The 21001-nt window shown below is 35.1% G+C and overlaps 1 protein-coding gene across 3 annotated transcripts in view; it reads right to left on the reverse strand.

The window, feature by feature from the left end:
* Positions 1-230: 230 nt before the first annotated feature.
* IFT74 (intraflagellar transport 74) overlaps positions 231-21001 on the reverse strand; it is an 81374-nt gene continuing 60603 nt past the window's right edge. For all 3 annotated transcript variants that reach the window (XM_059072966.2, XM_059072969.2, XM_059072968.2), the window contains exons 14-20: positions 20729-20782; positions 19296-19393; positions 18666-18792; positions 6702-6865; positions 5440-5565; positions 1910-1970; positions 231-541 (exon numbers count right to left, since the gene is read on the reverse strand). In XM_059072966.2, the coding sequence (XP_058928949.1) occupies positions 423-541; positions 1910-1970; positions 5440-5565; positions 6702-6865; positions 18666-18792; positions 19296-19393; positions 20729-20782 (749 nt within the window). In that variant the 3' untranslated portion in view covers positions 231-422. The remainder of the gene's footprint in view (positions 542-1909; positions 1971-5439; positions 5566-6701; positions 6866-18665; positions 18793-19295; positions 19394-20728; positions 20783-21001) is intronic.

Below are 21001 nucleotides of genomic sequence, written 5' to 3' on the forward strand. Positions count from 1 at the left end.
ACTTTTTCTAGAAGCAAAAATTGGCAAGGTTGATAAGTGCTAAATCAGAATCATACTCCATACACCCCTCCTAGGCTTGACATATGAAAAGACGATCTCATGTGCTGCCATAGATGTATTATACCAACTAAATGAGTAACAATGGCCACTTTTAGTTTGTTTATCTCCTGGTTCTTTGAGACATTTTATCACCCATGCAAAACAAATACAAATATAAAAAGAGACGATACTTTTTTATAAGTAAACTATTTATTAAACTATTATACTACTTAAACTTTTACACTTCAAAGAGGCCACAAAAACTGTAACATTCAAAAATTTTAGGTAAAACTCTTCAAGGGTTAGCTATTATTTTTCAGCCGGCATGTATGAAGCTTAGCAGCAAGAGGATATTTCTATAGAGACTTGTAGTTGGTTCAGACTCAGTTTCTGCTCGTGCTATGTAGAGCATCTATGATGGTTTCATTATACTCTGCAATCTGCTTGGTCACATTCTTCTTAATTGGCCGGTAATCACTCTCTTGACTCTTGGTTGCTATGACTAATTACATGAGTTAAAGGGAAACAGTATCAAAACAAATATTAATCTAATTTTGTGACTCAGAAAGGACCCAAATTGTACTAGTATTTTTCTTATTGAAAACTGAAGATGGCACAAAAAAGCACAATTAGAATAGTTATTAAAATAAACAGATTAAGCATCAATTGAAACCTAAAAGGCCAGGCAAAACTTATTTCAAAAAAGTTCACCTATGGTATAAAATCTTTTTTAGAGTTAACATGTTATTCATCTCAATCTTAATCTGGTCATAGAACAATTCAATGTTCAGAAGAACTATGTCCTTTAGAGTACCACACAGAATTTCAGGCAAGTCTCTAGACTTCACTCTGTTTCAAAATCACCTACTTTATGTTGCACAAAACCAGAATTCTGGACTTTATCATACTGTGAATGGGAATCTTCTGCTTTTAAAATAAGTTGCACAACCACTGGGAATAAAGCCCTTAAAGCATCTCATCTGGAGGTAAGCTGGGGTCCATGCTGCCCTGAGCTGATGTTCAGTAGTGTCCTAGAGGAGAATCTATGCAACCAGTGAGTCGGGATCTAGTTCTCTAAGCAGAGATGTCTGTAAATAGGTCAGAAGGGGACTAAGAAACAATCTTTGGGGAAATGTTTCTTACAACTCCACAATACTTGTCCTCAGCAGCTGCTTCCTTCTATGTCCATACAAAAAGACAAGCAAGAAGACTGAATATAAGAACTATCCTGATAGAAATAAGATGGGACATAAGTACTATCTTGGTAGATGAAGCTGAATTGGCTGAAACACAGATGAGCTTGAAGGTCAAATTTCTCATGACACTACTTGGTTTATCTCTCCCTTTGCTGCCCATATATTCAAGGTACAGCATTATAAATAACAACAAATGACTATACATACATACATGCATACATACACATACATATATATGGTTATATGTAATTCTCCCACCAACTCTATGAGAAGGAAGTATTAACTGCATTTGAGATGATAAAATTGAGGTTTAAACAATTAAGTAAACTGTCCAAAGCCCATAACCTATAAGTAGTAGAGTCAATATTTAAAATTAGATCTCCTGACTCTAAAACCTGTGCACTTAGTCACTATGCCCCACTGTGGCTTTGTACAGTCTGCTTTCTATTAGTTTGGTATACACACACACACACACACACACACACACACACACACACACACACACACAATCATAGAATGGAAACTAAGTCTTATTCATTTATTTTCCACATAGTTTAGCCAGTGTTTTGTACATATTAGGTATTTGATGTTGAACTGAATTTCATTTCAGTCTTTAAAGAAATTCCTAAAAAAAATCACTCAGTCAAGCTCATTCACAGTTTTTTAAAGGATACATTCTTTCATCACAAAATTATTTTGCTCAAGGTGTTGCCACTTCCTCTCCAAATTTGTAAGCTAAAAACACAAAAGAAAAATGTTAACCAGTGCCCATATTCAAAACAATTATACACCCCTTTGAGACGATAAGAAAAAAAAACACCCCCAATTTTAAATCTTTTCAACTCCCTGCATTTTATTGATAAAGCCATGATAGACAAAAAAGAAATTAAAAAAAATGAAATAACAGTAATACAATAATAAATATAATGCTGAATTTGACAATAGGTTTACTCTGTTTACTTTAATTGGAAATTATTTATTATACCAATTGAAAGACAATTTATGATTTTTCCCTTTCCTAAAAGAACTTTAAAAAGAAGAATGGGACATGATAGGAATCTCTCCTTGAAACCTGAAGGTCTAATGCCACAAAAGTACTATATATTCTAATACTGCAAAGGTTCAGCTATATAGGAGAAACTTCCTTATTTCCAGGGCTAAATTTCCTGTCTAATTCCACAGGCTGTGATAAGAGCAGAGCTGCAGTGTGAAGATTATAAGAGGGCTGGTAAAAAGCTGGCACTGTTACAATAATTTCTGCATCAACAGGAAGCTAATGTGGATATTATATTGATGGTTGCTTCCTCCAAAGACAATTTTACTGTTATAGAATTAAATTGTTTTCTGATTTAATTAACCTTGTAACTCTGGGTTATGTATGGTCTTTCTTTTTTAAGATGCACATAGTTTTTTTTCCTAAACAAAGGACAGTCTGAAAAATGAAACATTAAAATAATGTTCTGCCTGGACATTTCCAAGAAGTAATAATCATTTAAAAAAATCTGATAATTGAAACAGAATTATTAATAGTTCTTTCTAATCTCATGTTAAAATTATTTTCAGGGCATAAGTTCAGTCTTAATGTAGCATCCATCCCACTGTTTCCTCCAAAGAGATAAATCTAGATATTAGGATGAATCATAACTAATTAATTATATGAACTGTATGTGCTGTGACTTAATGCTACTAAATCAGATCTAGTTTCCCCTGATAGAACCTTGAAGTTAAGATGGACTTAAGGAAGCAGTCAGCACTTTTTGACAATAAATCTCTAATAACCTTTTGCAAAGTCAAGTACCAAATTTTTCCTCTTTCTTTCATACAAAGGGGTGGCCTTATAATGCAGCAGACCCCTTAAGTGCTACATGAATAATGATATAAAAGCAACACTGTGTCAGATGGTCAAATTCCTTCTATATTATACATCTATTTCAGTTACTTGCCTTTAAAGCTCCAAGGATGTCATGAAGCACACATCTGTCTTTTTTTTTCCTACAACTTATTTTAAAAGTCTGTTATGAGTTCTTTATGTTTTGGATATTAGCCCCTTATGAGACATATGACTTGCAAATATTTACTCCCATCCTGCTTTTTCATTTTGTTGTTTCATTTGCTGTGTAGAAACTTTTTAGTTTGATGTGGACCCACTTATTTATTTTTGCCTCTGTTGCTTGTGCTTTTCGTGTTATAATAAAAAACCTGTTGCCAAGACTAATGTTAAGGAGCTTTTCCCGTATGTTTTCTAGGAGTTTTACAGTTTGTTCCAATATAAATGTGTTTAAATGATTTCAAATCAATAACCACTCAAAAAAAAAGGTCTATTGTATAAATTACAGATCTCAAATGCCAGTTTTTGAGTAAATAACTGCAAAAGACAGGGAGACCAGGATGTGATTCAAACAGTTGAGATTCACAAAAGGCAACAAATAATACAGAGAAGCATTGTAAATTGTGGTTTATGTTGCAAATTCCTGTACGTGGGGTTAGGAATAAGATTAGCACTTAATGTGGGAATAAATGAGGTAGCCACTGACTGGCTCTAAGAAATTGTGTTTGTCAAATGTTTTCCTCTTTAAATCATCCATTCAGTGGAAGAGGAGGGCCAAAAATCCATATGAAATATCAGTATTTTTTCCTATGAACCATAAGACAATGGCCTCATAAACTTTTTCTTATGTTTCTTCTCCAGTATCCATTCCCACTCTAAACAGAGTAGGATAATTTTGCTATTCACAAGTCTATATCCAGGCCTGTATATTACAAAGTAGAGACAGAGTAACTGACGAATAAATTTGAAATATGTAAATTAGTGACTTCTAAGCTTTTAGTAGTTGTGGCAAACTTTGAAGAGAGTCCACCCCTTTCAAGAAGAATATAAGGTTTATCTTTTTTTTAAATGGTACATCCACACAATGAAATAGCTGATACCATAAAAATATCATCAAAAAAAGTGCTTGAAAACACTTAAGAAAACAATTGCTTAAAGAGCATATGCATAGAATGATTTCATTATTTGTATAAACAATATAATTAAGGGTGTATAACTGCAAAGGAATAAAAATTTACACGGATATTATACCAAAATGTTAATGATGGTTGTCTATCATCATCATATTACTACACGAAGGAAGAAAAAATTTAATGCATTTAGCATTAGTAAATCATAGTTGCAAATTGCTAACGTAGATACTTAGATGTGAGAATGACCAACCTTTATCAGACCATAATTACTGATTTTGTATATGACACGCATGCTTCATATAATCCTCCAACAAACACTTATTGAACACCTATAACGTGCTAACCACTAGTACAGTGCTGGGGAGAAAGTGAGGGAAAGAGAAATCATTTCTGCCCTTAGAAAGAGCTCTCAATGTAGAAGACCTTGGATCTTGTTCAGGTAATTATCAACAGGATGAGTGATATGAAAAGGCGGCTTGTCTATGTATCCTGTGTAATAATCAGAGATGTAAATAAAGAAATTCAAGAACAGTACTGCTCTTTATAGCATTATTTGAATAGTTTGAAAACGAGAATTAACCTAATGTCAACAATTTGGAATTGACTCAGTAAATTATGCTATATCCATATAGTCAAATATTATATAGAATCATATTTTAAAAAAATCTACTGACAAAGGAAAGTATTTATGATGTATAGTTAATAATGAAAAACAAGTTTCCAAAGAATAGGTACAATATGGTACCATTTCTATAAATATACAGAAATAAATGTGTACGTATGTACATGTATAAACTAAGTGTACACATAATAGAAATATAGACTAGAAATATCTGTCTTCATATACACAGAATCATCTCCTGGGTGGTGGGATATTAGTCATTACGGCTCATTTTTGTTATCTGCAGCATTTATGTATTAGCAAAGTTTCTGCATTAAAAACACTTTACTTTTGAAATTTTTAAAAGCCATTAGCATAATGGCTGTGCCCAGAACAGTGCCTAGCATAAAACTGGCCTTCGATATAGGTTTAGAGAAGTCAGGAAGCAGGAGTAAATTCATTCTGAGCGGAGACTATACAGAATATAGTTATCTTCAAAGCCAGAAAATCTAGAAGGTAAATAAAGCAGGTGAAAAAAAAAAAGGAATGGATTGCTTTGGGAATGAAAATATAGATCAAGAGAACAGGACAGATAGCCTAAAAACAGAAATGATTATCAAGTCTTTTTTTTTTTCTTTTTACCTGAGAATGTGTCTCGTTTTCTTGCAATTGTGTTTTTAGTGTCTCATATTCTGTGTTTAGTTTCTGAATTGTTTTTTTAAAGGCATTTCTGCGGGTTGATAATACTGTTCTCTCCTGATGCAATTTCTAGATAGATCCAAACAGAAGTAAGTAACAGGCTTTAGCAGATACCTAGTAAACCAATATAAACAGAATTTGACTTAAACAATTTCAATAATATTCTGATAAAATTCTACCAAGGCTATAATTACTCTAAAACCTGTTTGTAAAAATATGCTTTTAATTATAATAAGCTAAATTAATATTAATTATATTAATAATAAGTTATTAGGGCTGTCATATGTGTTTGTACTCCATCAGATTTACTTTATTTTTAAATTTTTTTGTAAATTTATTAATTTAATTTAATTATTTTTGGCTGCATTGGGTCTTCATTGCTGCGCGCGGGCTTTCTCTAGTTGCAGAGAGCGGGGGCTACTCTTCGTTGTGGTGCATGGGCTTCTCATTGTGGTGGCTTCTCTTGTTGCAGAGCACAGGCTCTGGTGCGCGGGCTTCAGTAGTGGTGGCTCCACGGGCTCTAGACCGCAGGCTCAGTAGTTGTGGCGCACGGGCTTAGCTGCTCCGCGGCATGTGGGATCTTCCCCGATCAGGACTCAAACCTGTGTCCCCTGTATTGGCAGGCGGATTCTTAACCACTGCACCACCAGGGAAGCCCCAGATTTACTTTAAATTAATGTAAATGGCAATGAAAAGCCACTGAGAAGTCTTTAAGTAGAGAAATATCGTAATCAAATTTGCATTTAACAAAGTTTATATTTGAAGTACCCTATGACTTGCTTTTCTTTTTCTTTTTTTTGTGATATGCGGGCCTCTCACTGTTGTGGCCTCTCCCGTTGTGAAGCACAGGCTCCGGACACGCAGGCTCAGAGGCCATGGCTCACGGGCCCAGCCGCTCCGCGGCACGTGGGATCTTCCCGGACCGGGGCACGAACCCATGTCCCCTGCATCGGCAGGCGGGCTCTAAACCACTGCGCCACCAGGGAAGCCCTGACTTGCTTTTCAATGTTTGTCTTTTGTTGTGAAACTTAAATCACTCTAAATTCCTACTATATATGTAAACTTCTTTAATTGTTCTTAGATTATATATCAAATAGTCAACTGAAAATAATAAATTTTATAAATTAAAAAAATACATGTATTATTAAATTTAATCAAGAAAAAACCAACTTGAATTACAATTTCATAGAACTGTTACCATTTACCTTTATCTTTTCTTCACCTGATGATTTTAAAGCTGGCAAATCATTATATGTTTCCAGATCAGTTATCATTTGCTTAATTTTGCTTTTTAGAGACTGTTGTTCCTCAGTCATTTTACTTTCCAGTAGCTCCATTTTTTGTAGATCCAACTGTAGACGCTGACTATCTGAAACGCAGGAAGATTCAAGGCCATAATTAGTCGAAATTTTACTCCTTACACAAAAGGAAATGCAATCATTAAAAATCATGTTTTACAAGAGTATCTGCACAAGAAACATGCATTCACTACAACTAGTGAGACAATACAAAAATAATTTTTTTTTTTTTTTTTTTTTTGCGGTTCACGGGCCTCTCCCTGTTGTGGCCTCTCCCGTTGCGGAGTACAGGCTCCGGACGCGCAGGCTCAGCGGCCATGGCTCACGGGCCTAGCCGCTCCGCGGCATGTGGGATCTTCCCTGACCGGGGCACGAACCCATGTCCCCTGCATTGGCAGGCGGACTCTCAACCACTGCGCCACCAGGGAAGCCCCAAAGATAAATTTTTAAAAATTTATTTACCCCCCCGGTAACCAACATAACCCAATGTATATTAATCACATTTGTCTCCTTTCTCATACAAACATGTAAGAACACACATAGTTCTTTTTCTTACTAATAATAGGAGATAAAGATTCATCATTTTTAATATGTGCATGACATATACACAGTTATGTGGGGAAAAAAGCAAGTTATGAAACGTTATGAGCAAAATGTTATAAGTACATACACAGTCAGTTCTCATTATTTGTGGTAGTTATATTCTGTAAAGTGATTGTAAACACTAAGTTAGCAAATACTGAATTCCTTTGGGAAATACAGGATTAGGTTTCTGTGAGTCTCTGGTCACGATACTTTTATCAACTTTGATGATACTTTTATCATCAAACTAATACATAACCTTGTTTTATGTACGTTTCTCTTTAAATATCTTATTTAATATATATTGTTGATTTGTTAACACTGAACTCAAGGCCAACTTATGCCTCAATGAAGCTTACCTAAGTGACATATTTTATCTGTAAGGCACATCACAGCCTTGTGCTTAGGAACACTAGCCAACACTTAAGCACTATACTTGGGAGTCATTTTAAATAGCAAAAGCACTAGCAAAAACACACAAAAGTGTGGTAAAAAAAAAAGTGACATTAAGTAATATACCATGAAAAGGACACTTGTTTATAGTATGAGAACTAATGCAGGAAGGCATAGTGCTGCCTTAATCAACCTCCACTGGGAACTCGATCGAGCATTCAAATATTTCAAATTTGAATTCCAATTTTTCACCTCTGCGTGTGTTCACAAATGACCATGAAAGTGCTGCAAATATGAATTTGGGATTACAAATTAATTTCAGTGAGAGAGCAAGTTTACAAATACAGAATCCATAAATAATGAAGATTGCCCATGTGTGTGTGTATGTGTGTGTGTGATTCTTTCTTTCAAAAGTATTGAGCATCTACTATGTGCCAGGTGCTGAGGATATAATGGAAATCAACAGAGACATCATTGTTTTCACTCGAGGAGCTATATTCTAGAGGTTAAATTAGGAAATTAAATAAGCATTTACAGTAAACTGGATAACTACTATGAAAAAAGTAATACAGGGTACCATAGTACATGTGGTATTGGTCAAAAGAATTCTCTGAAGACATGCCTTTTAACTAAGATATTAAGGATTAGGAATCAACCACACAAAGGAAAAAGTGAGTGTTCCTGAGAAAATAATCAACGTGCAAAAAAGTCTAGAGGTAAGAAAGCATGAGGTAAAGTCTAAAAGTCTAGAGGTAAGAAAGCATGGTACCTTTGCGCAAATAAGAGAAGTATGACTAGAATCCAAAGTTCAAAGTGGATGGTGGTAGGAGAGAAAACTGAAAAATTGAAGGATTTCAGTTCATGAAGGGCTTAAGTCAAGATAGGGAGTTGGGACGTTATGCTAAGGGCTATGGCAAGTCATCAATGAGTTTCAAATCAGAGAGTAACATAATTAAATTTTAGAAAGTTCTCTCTAGTTGCCATGTGGACAATTAATTGAAATAGCATAACTATGTGCAGGAAGACCAGTTAAGTGTTGATTCAGTGATCTAGGCAAGAAATCTTAGACTGGTGGGGATTTTTTTTCATTAAACAATATTTAGGGACTTCCCTGGCAGTCCAGTGGTTAAGACTTCACCTTCCAGTGCAGGGGGTGTGGGTTCGATCCCTGGTAATGGAGCTAAGATCCCACATGCATCATGGCCAAAAAACCAAAACATAAAACAGAAGTAATATTGTAACAAATTCAATAAAAACTTTAAAAATGGTCCACATCAAAAAAAACTTTAAAAAAACCCCAATATTTTTTTTTTTTTTTTTTTTTTGCGGTATGCGGGCCTCTCACTGCTGTGGCCTCTCCCGTTGCGGAGCACAGGCTCCGGACGCGCAGGCCCAGCGGCCATGGCTCACGGGCTTAGTTGCTCCGCGGCATGTGGGATCTTCCCGGACCAGGGCACGAACCCGTGACCCCTGCATCGGCAGGCGGATTCTCAACCACTGCGCCACCAGGGAAGCCCTGAAAACCCCAATATTTATTAAATAAATGCTTTCTATGTGCCAGGCAAACAGAAAGGCATGGGGAATATAGCAACGAACAAAGAACTTATATTCCAGTGGAAGAAGACTATATATATAAAATATACAGTTATGTCAGATAAAAATAAATGAAGAAACAGTGCAGGAGAGATCCGGAGGGACTCAAGAAATATTAGGGGGCTTCCCTGGTGGCGCAGTGGTTGAGAGTCCGCCTGCCGATGCAGGGGACACGGGTTCGTGCCCCGGTACGGGAAGATCCCACATGCCGCGGAGCGGCTGGGCCTGTGAGCCATGGCCGCTGAGCCTGCGCGTCCGGAGCCTGTGCCCCGCAACGGGAGAGGCCACAACAGTGAGAGGCCCGCGTACCACAAAAAAAAAAAAAAAAAAAAAAAAAAAAAGAAATATTAGGGATTTGGGATGAACAAATCAGGCAATAGACCGGATACAGTAGTTGAGTGAGAGAAAATGTGGAATCCCATTTCCAGCTTGAATAGATGAGTGTACGGGTGGGCAGGCAGAGGGACATATACACTTTTGTCTGTTGGAGGGATTTATGATACACTGAAGTCGATTTAGGATTTGTTGAGTTTGAGATACCTCAGAAACATCCAAACAGAGATAAGTAAAGATGTCCATGTATAGAAATATGGGTCTAAAACACAGAGGGAAAAATGTGAACTCTGAAGATACAGATTCTGAAATCACCAGCATAGAGATGGCACCTGAAGCCATGGGAGTGGTTCAAATCATCAACAGAAAAGGATTCATGACTGCACGTATAAGAATACCAAATTTTTAAAGAATAAATTAACATGAAGGATCCATATAGAATAAGAAATGACCAAAGAAAGAGCAGAATGCTGACTCTGATTGCATTACAAACTAGTGAGATCTAATGATCCGCCAAGTGCAAGGGGTTAGTTATACAAATCAAGATCTGAAGGTATTTTTTTTCCTTGAAGATTTCTTCCCCCGCCAAAGAAAATGCTTTCTTAAGTGAGATTCAAATTAAATTACAATTAGCAAGCAGTTGCACTGGGACACCCAATTTCCAAGCAAGTATCATTCATGAGGAAGAGGGCTTGGGAAGTCCAGAAAAAATAGCCTAGAGAACTTTTAGGAAAACCCAGGTAAATATCAGAAAGGGCAAACACAAAGAATGCCAGAATAGTCACTAATATTTCTCCAATAAAACTTTGGTAAATGGATTCCTAGTTTGGATATATAGAGCTCTTTCATGACAGAATCTAATGGTGCTTGATCTTTATCAGAACCATAGACGTCCTCCCAACTTACATTCTTGTTTTAAGGTAAGCTACTATCTTAACTAATTCAGCCTCAAAATGGGTCAGTCATGAGAGACATCTGTGTGCATGTGTGCATGTACCAAATGCACAGCGTGAAGGATTGTGGCCAACAGCAGAAGTGCACTTTCAAAAAAGAAAAAGAGAGAAAATTACATGACATAGGACGTGGAGGAATGAAGGAAATTACTTCCACTTCCTAACCCTTCAGAACTTATTTATATTACATGATTCTGTAAGTGACCTCACAAGAGTAAAAAGCCACAAAGCAGAGCTTTTCTCCTCCCTGCTTTCCCCATGATTAGGTGAACCATTTATTCAATTGACTGTGCTCTTTCCGATTCCCTAAGTAGAGACCAGGCAAGACTTTGCTCACTTTCTCTGAATCCTTTTCCTTTTAAAAAATCTTTTTTTCCCTTTGCCTGAGGGAAGTTGAACCGATTAGTCTGAATTCTCCAGTGTTATTTGCAGATTCAAGGTCTCCCAGGGCCCGGATGCAGAGTGGCAGCCGAGCCTTGGTGAGGTGAGGCAGACGGCAGCTGACAAAACAGGCGGCCTGGCCCAGGGAGCTGGGGGCCGGGAGGGGAGAGGCTGTCAATCAGCATAAAAGAAGCACAGGCAGGGGATGTAATATCTGATGGAGCCCTGTCAGTGCCAAGGTGAACCAAGGTTGATTTGCCTGAGGCTGAAACGCCTAGGACCTCAGGGGTGCTGTAGGCAGATTTTCCCACTTGACATGCATTTGGTGAGTTTCAATGTTTACACCTTCCTATGTTCGTTTTTGTACCCAAGTTCAATGCCATCAAGAATACCTAATGATGTTTCTATGAGAACTATTGTTCCTTTTGAATAAATCTGCTGATAGTCAATGATCACAGTAATGACAGTCCTCTCAGACCCCTTCCTCTGTGGTGGTGCCTTGTGTGACAAGCCCTGTCTGTGTTTTTAAATACCTTTTTTTCTGTGCCTACCAAAGCATAACATACAGGAAGCTAGCAATATACAGTGGAAGAGCTTAACTCCATTTAAATATGGCAGTACATGAAACTATGAAGTCATCACATTTATTGTTGGTAGAATCTACCCACCACTTTACCATTGGTGAGATTTTGTAAATAAATGACAAATCTTTGGGATCTCATGCAGCCTAAACTACAGCGGCACATGGTGTAATGATATAATAGTCTATGCTACAAGATTAATTCTTTCAGTCATCAGTGATTACATTCATGGTAAGAAGCAATGTAGTTTGAACCTGCAGTAAAAGCCACTCTAATTAATCACATGTTCACCAAAAACCTTAAACAGAGTTAAAGAAAAAAAAAAAAAAGAAATGACCAAAGAAATAAGAGAAAAAATCAGAAGTCATGGGGAAAAGATATTTCAAGAATAAAGAAGTGGTTTGTAGTGCAGAATATTACTTAGAGATTTAAAAAAAAAAAAAGATGGCAAAATATGTGTTGAATTTACTGACCAGAAGAACCTGGATGTATCTGCTGAGAACAGATTTCACAGAAAGAAATGGAATCAAGAGTGAGACGAAGGTTTTAAGAAATTTGACTGTGAAACCTTTGAAAAAGAGGGATAACAGCTGGGCAGAGAATACTCAGAAAAGGCTTTTTATTTTTTTACAAGATGTGATAAAATATGGAAAAAAGACTCAAAAGACACCAAAATTTTAATAGTAATAAACTTTTGATAGTGGGATTGTATTTTTAGTTTTTATTTATGCTTGCTTATATCTCCTAAATCCTCTATAATGAATATGAATTGCATTTATAATCAGAAAACAGTATTTTAAAAAATATTCCATTCTGGTAGGATTATATAATACCTACCTTCTCTATTTCAGAGACTTCTTAACTTTGTGATGCTGGCTTCAAAGGTCTCTTTTTCAAAGGGAAAGAAAGGTTTAAGAGGAAACCAATATTACTGAGAACCTGGAATGTGCCTGGCTTTATATATTATCTGATTTACTTTTCGTAATAGCCCTGGGCAAGGGTAAATTTTATTATATGAGGAAACTAAAGCTTAGAAAGGTAATTATTGCCCAAGGTCAACAGCCAGTCAAGCTTTGGTGCTGAGTGATATTGTTATCACCTTTATGAAAGGTACATTTTTTACAATAGCAAATGTGACTTTATGATCCAAAGATGCCTCAATGAGCAACAGTGAGTTATGGGAAGAGGAACAGTAACACTTGGTCAATTTTGCTACTTCAGGCTTCTTTCCCCAGGCACCATCCTTTGTTCTGCTTTCCTTATAGCTACCAAAATAAAATCTGATTTCAGCTAACTCAAAAACAGATACTAAAATGGAATTGAAATATATATCCTGTATATTTAGACGAAGAAATCTGGATTCAAACCTGCCTTGGCCAGTTTCTTCTCTTCTGTGTTCCCAGGGATAGGCATGGGAATAATCCAATACATCCTGTAGTTTACTTATTTGTAGAGGCATACAGTGATGCACTGTCATCTTAGAACATTTTACCTTCACTTTTCCTCTAGTTTAAAGTAGGACTATGAATACCCTCAAAAAAATAGTGGTATTTCAGAGTGTCAAAAGCCAAATATGAACATCTTCCTTAAATTACTTAGATTTAGGGGTAGAAGATTTTTATATTAAAGTAACATATTTCAGAGCAAAATACAAAATTCACAATGATTTTTATGATAAAATTTAATCCCATAGTGGGATATACTGTACCCTGTGTATACATATTATTTTTCTCTGGCTCCTTTTATTGTTTTCTCTTCATTGCTGCATTTCAGCAGTCCGATGATGATGTGCTTAGGTAAGGAATTTTTACATTAACCCTGTTTGGGGTTGAAAGAGATTCTTAGATCTATACAATTAAGTTTTTCATCAAATTTTCAGAAAATTTTCCGCCATTATTTCAACTATCTTTTCTCCCCCATTCTCTGTCCCTCCTCTCCTTCTGGGACTCCAATTACATGTAAATTAGACTGCTTAAAAACTGTCCCACAGGTCATTTAGGCTCTGTTCATTCTTTTTTCTTCTTCAGATTAGATAATTTCTATTTATTTATTGTTAAGTTCACTAATTCTTTTTTTTCTGCTGTCTTCAATCTTCTATTAAGGTCAGTGAATTTTTTCATTTTAGTTATATTTTCAACTCTAGAATTTTTACCTGGTTCTTTTTTGTAATTTCCATTTCTCTGTGGGATTCTCCAATCTTTTCATTTTTATGATTTTATTTTCCCTCAAGCCCTTAAATATGTTTATAAACTTTTAAAGTCCTTTTCTTTTCATTTCAACGTCTGGATTATCTCAGGTTCAGTATGTAGTGACTGCCTTTCCCCTTGACTCACATTTTCTTCTTTCTTCATTTTTACTAAATGTAAATTTAGTAAATTTACTAAATGTAAATTTTTACGGTATAATGGACATTTTTTCCTCTCCCTTGCGGAGCACAGGCTCCGGACGCGCAGGCTCAGCGGCCATGGCTCACGGGCCCAGCCGCTCCGCGGCATGTGGGATCTTCCCGGACCGGGGCACGAAGCCGTGTCCCCTGCATCGGCAGGCGGATTCTCAACCACTGCGCCACCAGGGAAGCCCTATAATGGACATTTTAAATGACATGTTGTAGAGACTTTATATTCTGCTACTTTGAAAAGTGCTGATATATATTATAAATAAGCAATTAAGTTTGCTGAACTAAATACATCTCTAAACTTTTCTCCTGTGGAGTGGGTAGCATCTTAAATCTCTGTACTCAGTTCTTTCAACTTCTAGCTGCTGCTTTTTCCTAGGTCCCATAAAGCCTACTCAATGCATACACATTTCAGTAGTCAGATTAGGATTTGGTTAGAGTTTATACATAGATTTTTGGCACTCCTTCTTACCAGGATGTCTCTCTTATACAGGGCAGGCAATGAGTAATTAAGTTGGTTTCTTCATGTAAGATTTAGCAAAATTTACTTGGACTTAATAAATTTAAGTTTTATTATCTATACAGATTCTCTAATGGAAAAATCAATACAAAGCTGCTATTAAACCTTCCTCTTCTACCTATGAAATTAGAAAGATTAAAATATACCTGGAAGGTGACATTATAATAAAAATATCATGTTCAAGAATCGAGCAACTCTCTACTTATGAATATAACAAAAATCACATAGAGTATAAAATACCAAATATTTAAAAAAAAAAAAAAGCTTCAAAAGACATTGATTTAAGAAAGGAGGTTGTTACCAACCAAATATGTACTAAGTTGGTATAATTAAATGTGAACATTTCCTTCTGTCTCTTTAAAGAGTCTTAAGACTCAACCACATTGACTATATGTTATTTTAAAAGATATATTAATATATGGACTGAAATGTTGTTGAGACGGTTTTGTTTAATTGGATTAATATTTCTACTAGGGTTGGAAATAGGTTGAGAATCAAAGTGCTGAATCAAAGTCACTGAAGCTTATGGTGTTTCAATGCTCTAAATAGGAAATGTACTTAGTTTGTATATTTGGCTGTTCGGTGAAAAGTTATATACATCTAACTACAAGTTTAATTTAAAGATATATTAGGGAAATGCATTTTTAAACTATATATACTGCTTTTCCTAGAGAAAGGGAGAAAACAGTTGGTTGGTACAGGGTAAAGTTTATCTTCCTTTAACTCCAGGACCCCATGAAAAGCTAAAAGCTTCTCCAAGAGAAGAGACAGGAAGAGGATGCAGACTAGTTCCTTCTGATATGCTATGAAGTTGCAAAGTTTACCAAGTAGTGTGTACATAGTAGCAAAAGCTCAGAAGGAACCACTTTGACCTGGGGAAATGTTCCTGAAATATTCTGCCATCAGCGCATTTGTTTATTCCCTGGAGTTTCCTTTCCAAAAATATAAATAAAAACTATTGCTGACAGGTTCCTTGTCTCTTTACTCATGCAGTTTATCAGTGTATCTTAACCTTCTTTTTTTCATTACTATCCCCCTCAGGAGCCTTTTGTATACTATTGTTTTCCCAGTCACCTCCCATGAATTTTTTATATTACAGATATATATCTGTTTATGTACAGTGACCCTTTGGAGGGCCACACACCTTTATAGTTAGTATCTCAAATTTTTTTTACCCTCCCCCCCAAGAAGTAATTTTGCCCCTTTGGGAGTGATATTGCTCCATTAAGAAGCATAGAGTACGCTAAGAAAATCGGGTGAGTTCCAATTATAACTTCAAGGGTCAAAGGGAGGCAGTTCACAAAAGGGGAATGTAAAATTCATTATCTCTGAAAGATGAACCAGAATATTATAAACCTCTTATGATTTCCAGATAGAAAAAGTTTCTTGTGGGGGATGGTATTAAGAGAGGAAAAACAATTTTTATGCTTGGCTTAAATTAACACTTAAAAATAACTGACTAAATGAAATTAATTGTAGGGGTCAGATAATTCAAACTTTAAAAGGGAAACTTTCAGTAAAATCCTTATCATAGTAACAAACCGGATCTCCTTTGAAGCCAGTTCTCATTCTTTTTTAATTCTACACCTCTGGAGAAGACTAGGTTTTTAAAAGAAATGTAAACACAAAGTATAAAAGTATGAAAGGAATACAAAGGCCTGATTATTAAATTCATTTCCTGGTATTGATATTTACCCTTTTAAAAAATGTATGTTTCTCGACAGCCATTATACAAAGGTAGCTTAAAGGAGGCAAAAACTTGAATTAATATTGACCTTAGAAAATGAAAAATTTAAAACTATGGTCTAAAACACAAAACAGAAGTTTCTTAGATGAAATAATTAAACATAAAATTCTTCAGCTAATAGAAAAAAGAAAATAAAGATGTAAAAACACTCATAGTTGTATACATCCAAAATAATTAAAAATGGGATCTTGAAGAGATATTTGCACACTTATGTCCACTGCAGCAGGATTTCACAATAGCCTAGAGGTGGAAATAACCTAAATGTCCACCAACAAATGAATGAATAATGAAAATGTGGTATGTACATACTACAGAATATTATTCAGTCTTAAAAATAAATACTGTCATGTGTCACAACACAGATGAATCTTGAGGACATTATGATGTGAACTAAACTGGTCACACAAAGGCAAATATTGCATGATCCCACTTATATGAGGTATCTAAAATAGTCAAACTTTTAGAAACATAAAGCAGAGTGTGGTTAGCAGGAGCTCAAGAGGAGGAAATGGGGAGCTGCTGTTCAATGGTATAAGTTTCAGTTTTGCAAGATGAATATGTTCTAGAGATCTGTTGCATTAACAATGTGTAGATAGTTAACACTACTGTACTGTACACTTACCGAGAGTTAAGATGGTAAATTTTGTGTGTTTTTTATCACAATTAAAAAAATACTCATAGTTAAACCAACAGTAGGTATACATCAAATTTAGAATGCACCTACTCCACTTACGTGGAATATAATTCAGATATACAAATAAAACTATGGCAAACAAACTTTAAGCAAATCTGGGCAGATAAAATAAATGTACAGAATGAGAATTTTCCATCCATATCATCAATTTAAATTCAACTGCATATTAATAGCATTCAATATGCATTTATGGATTCATAATCCTTTATATAAAACTCCTAGGAAGTTGTGTTTTAGAATGCAGAATTCTTTGAATTTTAGAAAAGTAATATAGTGGATATACTTATTATTATTTTTTTTTTTTCAGTACACGGGCCTCTCACTGTGTGGCCTCTCCCTTGCGGAGCACATGCTCCGGATGCACAGGCTCAGCGGCCATGGCTCACGGGCCCAGCCGCTACATGGCATGTGGGATCTTCCCGGACTGGGGCACGAACCCATGACCCCTGAATCAGCAGGTGGACTCTCAACCACTGCACCACCAGGGAAGCCCTATATACTGATTATTATATAACTCCCATGACAGGGTTGGAGGCAGCAACCCGACATCAAGTAGATGAATATACTTCTGCAGCAAAAAGTATGAATAGTCACACTAGGTAGGATAATTAAATAGCCTCATGTCAGTTCAGGTCAGGTTAGGTTTTGCTGTAAAGAGTTTTTTTAGATTTGGGGATTCCAGATAAAGGGATATTATGGAAACTAGTCCATTTGGGGAATATTTCAACATTTTTAAGTTAGCAAATAGTGTCTTCCTTCTCCATGATCTCACAAACTAACAGAGTAATTTCAAGTAGATAAATAAAACATAGCTAATTCAAAGTCACCATACGCCATCATAGTTAGAATCTATCACTTCAAAAAACCAAAGATACTATACAAATTTTGACTTGACTTTATCCTAGGCTCTTTAAGCTCAATTATGTATATTTGTTTCTAATCCCTACCTGCACTATCCAAATGGCAGCCACTAGCCACATATGACTTTTGAGCACTGGAATGTGTCCAGTCCAAACTGAGATGGGCTGTAACTGTAAAATCTCATTGATCATTTTATATTGACTACATGTTGAAATGATAATATTTTGAATACACTGGGTTAAATAAAATATATTATTAAAATTCACCTGTCTCTTTTTACTTTTTTAATGCGGCTACTAGGAAATTCAAAATATATATGTGGCTGGCATTACATTTCTTTTGGACAATGCTGCTCTAGTCTCATGTTAGTCATAATGGCTGAAACTATAATTAAAACATTACCACCTCTAGGATGCCTCTCCTAACTACCCAAGACCACACTGGATATGAGCCCGGTGCACGTCCATTGATCCTTATCCTTCTACCATAACACTGTTTCATTACACTTCAATTGTTTGTTTGTCATTCCACCAGATTGCAAGTTTCTTGAGGAAACAGACTGGATTTTTTTTTTTAATCCCTGTATACCCAAGTTACAGCAAAGGCATAAAGCAAATACTCAATAAATGTTAAATGAGTGAGAATATCCCAATGAATTACTATTAAGTTGATATGAAAAGTCACACAAAATTCTGAGCCTATGAATGACTGCAGCAATAGGCAGTTATAAATTATATCCTCAGTCTTTCAAAAAAAAATCAAAGAGAATAACATTAGATTTTAAAAGTTCCAGTTTGTTACAGAAAAAAGGATATTAAAATGTAGGTTGTTTCCTCACCTGAAGTCAGATTCCTAGCCGTACTTTGTGATTTCTGCATTTCAGTAGATTTAAAATCGAGATCATCCTGCATCATCTTCAGCTCTTGATTGGTGATAGAGGATATCTGTTTCATACGATTTATATCCTGTATTTGCAGAGACATAAAAGTGGAAAAAATTCCACTGATTTAACTTTCCAATAAAACTCTTGAAAATGGTGCTGAAGGACTGGATGTTTCGAAAGGGTATTCTTTTTTGAAATACATCATTCATTATATATATGTTTTATAAAAGAATACAGTGAGATTCAAAGTAAGGGTTTTCTCAATAAGGAGAGGTTAAATTAAAATTCAGAATTGTTTCTTTTACATTTGCTTTATTTTACTGTAGAAAAAATTCAACTATTCTATTTTAGGAACTGACTGGATTTTTAAAACACTTAGAATATTGAAAAGAGACCATGCATTTTTCCTCCTATGGTACCACACAATAGTAGCTGCTCAATAAATGTTTTTTTGAGGAATCAAGATACTCATTAGGTATCCTGTACTCTTACATAATAGTGAACCACTGCAGTTTTTGAGTTGTATTTAGAAAGGTAATCACAGTAAAAATAATGAAGACACTAAGACAGGCATGTGGTACTTACTCGACTACAGTGTTCCAAGAGTGCAACAATGTTGGCTTCTAGCTGTGCCTTCCTTTCCAGTTCCTGGTTCTTAGTTTCCTCAAAAGTCTCAATAAAGGCTGCCAATTGAAAAATATGATGAGATGCTACTGTTGATATAGCTAAACACTACATAAGCTCTGATTTGTAGGTGTGAAAAGTACTTTTTAGAAATTCAAGGCAAATTTTAAGCTATCACTGTTTAATTTTTTATTAACCCAAGGGTAATTAAATTACTCAATAAGAACATTTCTACATACTTTCAGACTTTTAAACTTTGTTATGACCTTAATAAAAATAAACTAAAAATTTATAAATTCAGGCTCAGAAGTAACAGTTGATAAAATGGAGATGAGAATAAATCCTAGGATTTTTTTTTTACACTAGGATCTCACTGATACATCTACAATTAACATCTATAATTAGCCATTGACTTTACTTTGGAAAATATTACTAACTACCTTTTTTACCTGAAAATTGAATATTTTATAATGCCAAATTAGTCTCAACTAAGTAAGTTTAGTAATTTGTTACAAATAAATATTCTAAGAAATCCTCCTTTTTCTTCTCTAACATAGAATTAGTACGTAATTTGCTCTTATTTACATTCTTAAAATATTTCTATGGATATTCCAAAAATTAACTTAAAATAATTTTACAATTAGCATGAAACAACAAATTAATTTTGAGATAATTTTTGGTACTTGCTGAGATTTCAAAGAAATCTTGGGATATCGTTAAGCCAGAGTTGGTAATTACTGCTTTATAACATGTTTCTTTGAAGGTAACAATTGACCTCAGACCTATAAAAATGTCAGATTTTAGAAAAATGATAATTTAAAAAGGAAACCAGTAATCATTAATATAGTGAATTTTGATAAACTTATGAATGTACAACATAAGTTTAAGTGAAGACCTATTTACAAAGTCAAATTCAGATTTTTTTTTCAGATTTTTTAAAAAAGTGAATGAGAAGCTACAATAGAAGGCTACTAAAGCTTCAGTTAGTGATAGAACCAAGAAACAAAATCAGAGGTGAGGGCTAATAAATAATGAGATAAGTACTATGAAAAGCTTAAAAAAAGGTGAAACATATTAAAGGTGAAGCATGTAAAAGAGAACATTCAACAATCAATGAGTGGTCTATAGACTATAAATGTACGTATTAGCTTTAGAATCTATCCCTAACATACAGTCATACACATACATACACATGTACAAAATCTTTCTAGAATTCTCTACCCATCTAAACTATGCTAGATATTTAGTAATACTTCAAGGCAAATGCTTTCAATGTCCACACTTCTGCACTTCTATTATTAGTCATTATATCATCTCAAAATGAGATCTCTGATTCAGTATAAATGAACAACTGTCTGACAATGTATTTTCACATCTATAAGATTATTACTTACTGTCCATATTTTCCTCCCTTTTTTTTAGCTCCTTGTACTTCTGATTCATTTCACCTATAAGAGATTAAAAAACTTAACATTAGTTTCAAGAACTCAAGATATAGTACCCTAAATTAGAAATATCTCTTAGGTTCTCTATACGCCATTAGTTATTAAATATTCAGTATTTTCAATTAGGTGAACTTCATTTACATTGACTTACAGGGTCTTTCAAAACAGCTATATATATATGTATGTTTGATTATTTGGAAAGAACAATCCTCTGACTGGAAA

Source organism: Kogia breviceps, chromosome 8 (genome assembly GCF_026419965.1).
Source record: "Kogia breviceps isolate mKogBre1 chromosome 8, mKogBre1 haplotype 1, whole genome shotgun sequence".
NCBI lineage: Eukaryota > Metazoa > Chordata > Mammalia > Artiodactyla > Physeteridae > Kogia > Kogia breviceps.